The sequence below is a fragment of the Nannospalax galili genome, unplaced genomic scaffold, assembly GCF_000622305.1.
Source record: "Nannospalax galili isolate Female #2095 unplaced genomic scaffold, S.galili_v1.0 scaffold180, whole genome shotgun sequence".
NCBI classification, from domain to species: Eukaryota; Metazoa; Chordata; class Mammalia; order Rodentia; family Spalacidae; genus Nannospalax; species Nannospalax galili.
The window spans coordinates 4,320,015-4,327,341 of NW_008348199.1; the positions used below are offsets into that span (position 1 = coordinate 4,320,015).

At 46.4% G+C, this 7,327-nt stretch overlaps 2 protein-coding genes and 1 non-coding gene across 3 annotated transcripts in view; 2 read left to right on the forward strand and 1 right to left on the reverse strand.

Moving 5' to 3' along the window:
• Positions 1-2,363, reverse strand: part of CUNH22orf46 (chromosome unknown C22orf46 homolog) — a 7,752-nt gene extending 5,389 nt beyond the window's left edge. Inside the window, 2 exon segments of the mRNA XM_008844842.1 lie at positions 2,059-2,275; positions 2,359-2,363. Of these exon segments, the coding sequence (XP_008843064.1) occupies positions 2,059-2,275; positions 2,359-2,363 (222 nt within the window).
• A 1,157-nt stretch (positions 2,364-3,520) lies between these two features.
• Positions 3,521-3,657, forward strand: LOC115072336. Its single transcript, XR_003851383.1, has one exon. It is a non-coding gene; the product is annotated as a small nucleolar RNA SNORA2/SNORA34 family (small nucleolar RNA).
• Positions 3,658-7,042: 3,385 nt separating this feature from the next.
• Snu13 (small nuclear ribonucleoprotein 13) overlaps positions 7,043-7,327 on the forward strand; it is a 6,376-nt gene continuing 6,091 nt past the window's right edge. The window contains exon 1 of the mRNA XM_008844793.2: positions 7,043-7,155. Within this exon, the coding sequence (XP_008843015.1) occupies positions 7,153-7,155 (3 nt within the window). The 5' untranslated portion in view covers positions 7,043-7,152. The remainder of the gene's footprint in view (positions 7,156-7,327) is intronic.

The following is a 7,327-nucleotide window of genomic DNA, read 5'->3' on the forward strand; positions in this document are numbered from 1 at the left end:
GTAGTCCCAGAAGAGGCGGGCGGTTCGCTGTGAGTTCGAGGCCAGCCTGTTCTACATAGTGAGTTCCAGGCCAGCGGGGGCTACAGGGAGATCTTGTCTCAAAAAGATTTTTCTAAAAAGGGGGGGGGGTGGAGGGAGGATTGGAGGAGGAGGGAGGGAAAGGAAAGAAGTGGAGGAGGAGGAACAGGAACAGGGAAAGGAAGGAAAGCAAGAGGAGGGTTAATATGGTTAGAGTGGAGCCAGCAACAGGCCGATGAGGTCAGAGACGGACAGGACAGATCGTCTCAGTCCTTGGAACTGTAGTTGTTTTGGTTTTATTCTGAGATTGGTAGGGAGTTTATTCACAGAAGCCACTGCAAGAGTTTGAGTAGGAAAGAGCTATGATCTGTTTTGTGTTTGGTTTTATTTTGTTTTTGAGACAAGGTCTTCCTACAGCCCCAGCTGGCTTAGAACTCACTATGTAGAAGCTAGACTTGATCTCACAGAGATTCACCTACCTGTTTCTGCCTCCAGAGTGCTGGGGTTAAAGGCATGTACTACCACGTCCAGCATGTGATTTTACATAGGTCTATGCTATCATCAGAGTTGTGAGTGCATATTTTGGGACTTCTGGCAATATTTTTTGTACTGGAGTTTGAACCCAGGATCACATAGTGCTAGGGTTTGGGTTTAGGGTTTTGGGTCTTGTTCTGGTTTGTTTCTTCATTGTTGTGACAAAACACTCTGACTACTACCAACTTGGGGAGGAAAGGGTTTATTCAGCCTACAACTCCCAGGTCACAGTTCATCAGGGAGCCCAAGGTAGGAACTCAGGACAGGAACCTGGAAGCAGGAACTGGAACACAGGCCATGGAGGAACACCGCTTACTGGCTTGCTCCCCTCGCCCCTGCTCAGCCTGCTTTCTTATGCAACACAGACCCACCTGCCCAGGGGTGGTACCACCCACAGTGGGCTGGGCCCTCCCACATCACTCAACAATCAAGAAGATGCCCACAGACATGGCCACAGGCCAATCCAATAGAGGCAATTCCCTGATTGAGGCTCCCTCAACCCAGGTGTGTCAAGTTGACACTAAAGCATCCAGCACAGGTCTCTTCTCACTCTTCTGTTTCTCTGTTTCTGTTTGTCCCCCAGCCCCTGACACACACACTTTTTTCAGCAGAGCCTGAGAAAGGATCTCATTCTAGTAATCCTCCTGCCTCAGCCTCCTAAGCAAGGATAACAGGTAGGAGCTGCCGTGCCTGATTTCATTGCTGGTATTTGGAGCCAGGGCTTTATACATGGTAGATATGTGTACTGCTAAGCTACACCCTTAGCCTAATTGTTTCTTTCATCTTCCTTTTATATCGTTTGAAATAGGTTTATATAGCCCTGGTTGCCTGGAACTAGCTATGTAGACCAGGCTGGCCTCAAATTTGGGGCAATCCTTCTACCTCTGCCTCCTGAGTGGTGGGATTACAGGCTTGTATCACCATGCCTAGCTAATGATGTTTGTTGTTGGTGGTGGTGGTGGTGTGTGTATGTGTGTGTGTGTTACAGCATGTGGAAATCAGAGGCCAATTTTGGGGAGCTCGTTTTCTCCTTCTATCATGTAGATTCTGGGGATAGTACTTAAGTCATCAGGCTTGGTAGCAATCACCCTTACCGTCTGAGTCATTGAGCCAGATCATGGGTGTGTTAAGTTTATGAAAGGTCACTGATCTATACACTTGCCATTTACATGTGCATATTATCCTTGGATGAAACCTTGGTTAAGAGAAAAAGAAGGCTATACCAGGCAGAGAGCTATTACCATGGTCCAGGTGGTGTCATGAGGTTTCCAGAAGTGATCAGACTTGAGATCTTGTTTATAAGTAGAGCTCCTAGAACTTGCAAATGGATTGAGTGTGTGGAGTGAGGAAAAGATAAGCCCAGGGTGACTTCTGGGCTTGAGGCCTAGACGATGCTTACACTAACCCGTCTGAGTTCTTTGGTTCACCTCTGGTGTACAAGGCATAGAACAAGGCCCATGTAGCGAGTGGCTAGCAATCACCATGAGAAAGTAGGGGCCCCTGTACCTTGATGGCATCCCTCTTGCTAGTCCTGGTGATCCGGTGCCAATACTGTTGGATCTGCCAGAACAGAAAAAGGCAGAAGACAAGCAGGTTGCCACAGCACCGGGGATCCCTGCAGCTTTGATCCTGGGATACCAGGTCCTATACTGGCTCCCACTCAGGGCTATGGAATGGCCCCACCACTGTACAGGCTCCCAGAAGTGGCAGCAATATGGTAAAGCTTAGGTCAGGTAGATGGTGTCAGGGAGTGGGAAGGGCAGGCTGCTGTAGTTGGCTCAGCCAGTTGGGTGGGGTACCACCTACTTCATAGTACCTGTCACAGGCCACATCACAGTGGGGCCTTCCTGTTGCCACACCTTCAACTCTAGCTACTAGTTCTGGTCAGTAGGCCCTTCCTGGACCTGGGTGGTGTGCCGTGCCTCCATGTGACCAAATGGCTAAATAGCAGGTTGGGCAGAAATCACCAGGTCACACTGACCTTGGCCCCTATCTACACCTTCCATCCCAGAGCCATTACCAAAGACAATAAGGAAGTCTGAGCATCTGTGACTCACAGCCATAAATCTGTGTCCAAGTAGTGGCTGGCAAATATTTTAAGGTGACTCCTTGGCCACTCATGAAAACTAAGGACAAGTAGAGGACCTTAAATTTAAAGGGTCTTAATGGTGATACTAAAAACTTACTTCATTGATTGGTAGTTGGGTGCATTTGGACAGAAAGAATAGCTTCTAATGTTCTAGAGCACAGTAGGATAATCATGATGGACAACAACTTACTGATTTTTTTTTGCTTTTGTTTATTTCATTTTGCTTTTGAGACAGGTCCTTTTTATTAGCTCTGGCTAATAAAACTCACATTGATCCTCCTGCCTCAGTCTACTGAGTGCTGGGAGCATAGGCAGTCACCACCACACCTAGCTGAGTAACTTTTTTAAGGTAGTAAGAAGCCCATAGGAGCAAAATGACCTAGGTCAGGCCCCGTTGAATCACAGCGAGGCTCTTAATAAACTGTATCTGCAAAAACCTCAATCTCATTTCTCTTTCTTCCCTCTTCCTCTTCCTCCTCCTCTTTCTCCTCTTCCTCTCCCCTGCCCCATTTTATTTTTTCTGAGATTTCTGGCTTGGAAATCATTGTATAACCCAGGCTTGCCTCAAACTCACAATAATTCTGTCTCAGCTTTTTCTAAGTGCTGGGATTATAGGCACGAGGCATCAGGCTTATTAATTTTATTTCTTTTTATTTTATGCATATGTTTTGCCTGTGTGTATGTAAGTGAACCCATGACTACAATGCCCATGGAGGCTAGAAAAGGGAGTTGGATCCCATGGAACTGGGGTTGTAGACAGTTGTTAGCCCCATGTGGGTGCTGAGAACTGAACCCAGGTCCTCTGCAAGACTAGCCAGTGCTCTTAACTGCTTGAGGCATTTCTTCAGCCCCCACCAGGCTTTAAAAAAATTGTTTTTGTTGGCCCTGAAACAAGGCCAACAGTTTGTTGAAGTTGTTGGTTTTAAGCAGGTGCCCAAAGAAATGTCTTTCTATGGTCTGTTGGCCATTTCAGAAATTTGGAAATGTAATGGTCAACTTATTAGAAAGAAACATGTATCTGGGAAAAAATTGTTTTTATTTCTTTTTATTTTATGTGTTATGAGTGTTTTGCCTACATGTATGTAAGTGTATCATGTGTCATGCAAAGCCCATGGAGGCCAGAGGGGGCATTAGATCCCCTGGAACTGGAGTTACAGGTGGTTGTTAGTTACCATGTAGGTGCTGGGAATTGAACTCAGATCCTCTGGAAGAGCAGCCAGTGCTCTTAACTGCTGAGCCATCATTCTAGGCACACCCCCCACAGGTTTTTATTAAATAAAGTAAGATTCAATTTTTGGAGATAAAGAATATCACAAGTCTTTTTGCTTTGCTCTGTGGATTTTTCACTTCTCTGAGACAAGGAAGGTCTTTAAGGAGCTGTGTCCTGGCAATAGCCAGGATGATGGAGTCATAAAAGAACAGTCTAGAGAAAGAGATGTTTGGTCTTAAGAGAACTAGGGGGGAGGAAGACTGCAGTGGAACATGCTGGGCAAATCCACACGAGCTTTGTTTGAAATCTTCCTGTCCTTTGGAAAAAGGAGATAAAATTCCCCCTGCCCTGCCATGATTGATGGGGTGATGTAACTTGAGTGTACTTACTTGTTTTCTTCTATTAGATCTTTCATCCATTTATCTATCGGTTATCAAACACTGAACACTGTGGAACACATGCAGTGTGTGTGTGTGAGTGTGTGTGTGTGTGTGTGTGTGTGTGTGTGTGTATGTGTGTGGTATGTACTCATGTGTTTGGATATGCTGTGTATGTGTATAGAGGTCAGATGTCAACTGGGTATCTTCTAGGAATTTCCATCTTGGTTTTTATTTTTGTTTTCCTTTAAACTTTTAAAATATATTTTATTATTTTTATTTTATGTGTATGTGTGTATTGCTTGCATGTAGGTAAGTGCACCCGTGTCATGAAATGCCCACAGAGGACAGAACAGACTGTTGGATTCCCTGGAACTGGAGTTACAGACAGTTGTTAGCTACCATGTGGGTTCTGGGATTCAAACCCAGGTCTTCTGCAAGAACAGGCAGTGTTCTTAACTGCTGAGCCATCTCTCCAGTCCCTCCTTTAAACTTTTAAAAAATATTTATTTTTACTTATGTGTGTGTGTGTGTGTGTGTGTGTGTGTGTGTGTGTGTGTGTATGTCTGTATGTGTATGTGAATTCAGGTGCCTGAAGAGGCCAGAAGAGGGCACTGGATCTCCTGAAACTAGAGTTAAAGGCAGTTGTGAGCCTCCTGATGAGGAAGCTTAGAAGTAAGCCCAGGTCCTGACACACACACTTTTTTCACACTCTTAACTGCTTAAGAGTACACTCTTAACTGCTGAGCCGTCTCTCCAACCCCTTAAAGTTTTCATAACCTTTATTGTATGTGTGTGTGTGTGTGTGTGTGTGTGTGTGTGTATGTGCCATGGCAAGTGTGAGGGTGTTAGAGGACAACTTTCAGAAGTTGGTTCTTTCTTTTCACCGTGTGGATCCCAGATATTATTACACTTAGGTCTCAGGCTTGGGGGCAAGTGCTTTAACCTCCTGAACCATTTTATGTGTGTGAGTGTATTCCCTGCATGTAGGTAGGTGCACCTTGTCCTCCAATGCCCTCAGAGATCAGAAGAGGGTGTCAGATCCCTTAGACCTGGAGTTATGGATGGTTGTTAGCTGCCATGTGGTTGCCTGTGCTCTTAACCGCTGAGCTATCCCTCCAAACCTCTCTGGAGCCTTTGAAAAAAAATTTATTATACTTTTATATTTGGGGTGTGTGTGTGTGTGCCCAGTGCTGCAACCACTGAGCCACCTCTCCAGCACCACGTGTGAAATGAGTGTTTTGCCTGCATGTACACCATGTGCACCACATGTGTGAAATGCCTACAGAGGCCAGAAGAGGGCATTAGATTCCCTGAAACTGGAGTTTAGGACAGTTATTAGTTACCGTGTGGGTTCTGGGAACTGAACCCAGGTCCTCTTGAAGAGCAGGAAGTGTTCTTAACTCATCTCTCTAGTACCCTTGCTTTGCTTTTGAATAAAGTTTTCCTGCTACTTTTGCAAATCTGTGAGTCTTTATTTTCAGTTCTTTGGTTAAGAAGCAAAAATCTGGGAAACAATCTGACCCCACGCCACTGGTAATAGGAGGGTTACTAGTTGGAAAGAGGATAGGGATCAGTGTCAGAGGAAGGAAGACAAAAAAAGGTAAGGAGAGTGAATATGATCAAAATACCTTATATACATGTATTAAAATGTCAAAATAAAACTCTTAGCTGGGTGTGGTGGCACACACCTTTAGTCCCAGTACTAAGCAGAGGTAGGCGGATCTCTGTGAGTTCAAGGCCAGCCTGATAAACTCGTTACATATAATTAATATACTTTTTTTTTTTTTTGGTCTTTTTGAGACAGGGTCTCCCTGTAGCCCCAGCTGCAGACCAGGCTGACCACGACCCTGCAGAGATCCAGGCTGGCCAGGATCTAGCAGAGATCCTCCTGCCTCTGCTTACTGAGTGCTGGGATTAAAGGTGTGTGCCACATCGTGCCGGACTTTTCTTTCTCTCTCTAGGTCTCCCTGTAGCCCCAGCTGGCCTGGAACTTGAAGTGTAGACCAGGCTGGCCCGGAACTTCTACCTCCCAAGTGCTGGGATTAAAGGCGTGTTACCATTATGCCAGCTCGGAAGGGCAACTTTGAGAGCCCAAGATGTGCTCAAAAGTCAACAGACAATGAAACGAAAACATCCTTGAAACCCTTTGTATTGGCGTGCTGCTTTCAGGACGCTTACTTCATAATATCGTCCAGCAATTTACAGAATGCTAAAAAAATATATATATATATATGCAAAAGGCGTGAGGAAGAGGTGATGTTGGTCATGTTCTTTAAGGGAGTTACTCCAGATAGGCTGACTGAAGGACGTCAGGGGACACTAACTTGACTTGATAGGCCTTACATAAATGACAGAATGCATGAAATTCAGAGGTGGGAGGATGGTGATAGGGGAGGGGTATAAAGATAATTAAGATGTTGTGTATGAGGGCTAGAGGGATGGCCCAGTAGTTAACGCACTGGCTGCTCTTGCAGAGGACTCAGATTCGATTCCCAGTACCCACACGGCGGCTAACAACCCTCCATACCTCCAGTTCCTGAGGATCCGATGCCCTCTTCTGATCTTCGAGGGCACTGCACTGCATGGGTGCATTTGCATACATGCAATAGACGCATATAAATGAAATAAAAATGAAGAAAGAAAAATTTTTAAAAGATGTGTATGATAAACATCCAATAAAAATTTAACATAAATAAATTAAAATATAAAATAAAAAAAAAATAGCAAAACGCGCTCGGTCACTCAGCGACAAGTATGTCGCTTCCGCCCGCTAGATGTCGAGGCTCCCCTGCCCGCTCTAGGTGACGCCACTTCCGCTTCCTGTCGCGCAGTCGGTGGCTTCCGCTCCGCTTTTTGCGCTGCGCTGGGCTTGTCGGTGGCGGACGGTGGTCGGGTCTCAGAGAGGCTGGCAGACCGCAGCCATGGTGAGTGCACGTGCGGCGGGCGGGGTGGGCCGGGTCTGCGGGGTGGACGCCCGGCCTGGGCGCAGTGGAGGCCGCAAGTTGGGCCCGGCGCCCACAGTGAGGACTGCGAAGCCCAGGCGTCCAGCGCCGGGTCGAGGCGGCGGGGCGCGTGGTCCCAGGCCCGGGCGGGGGC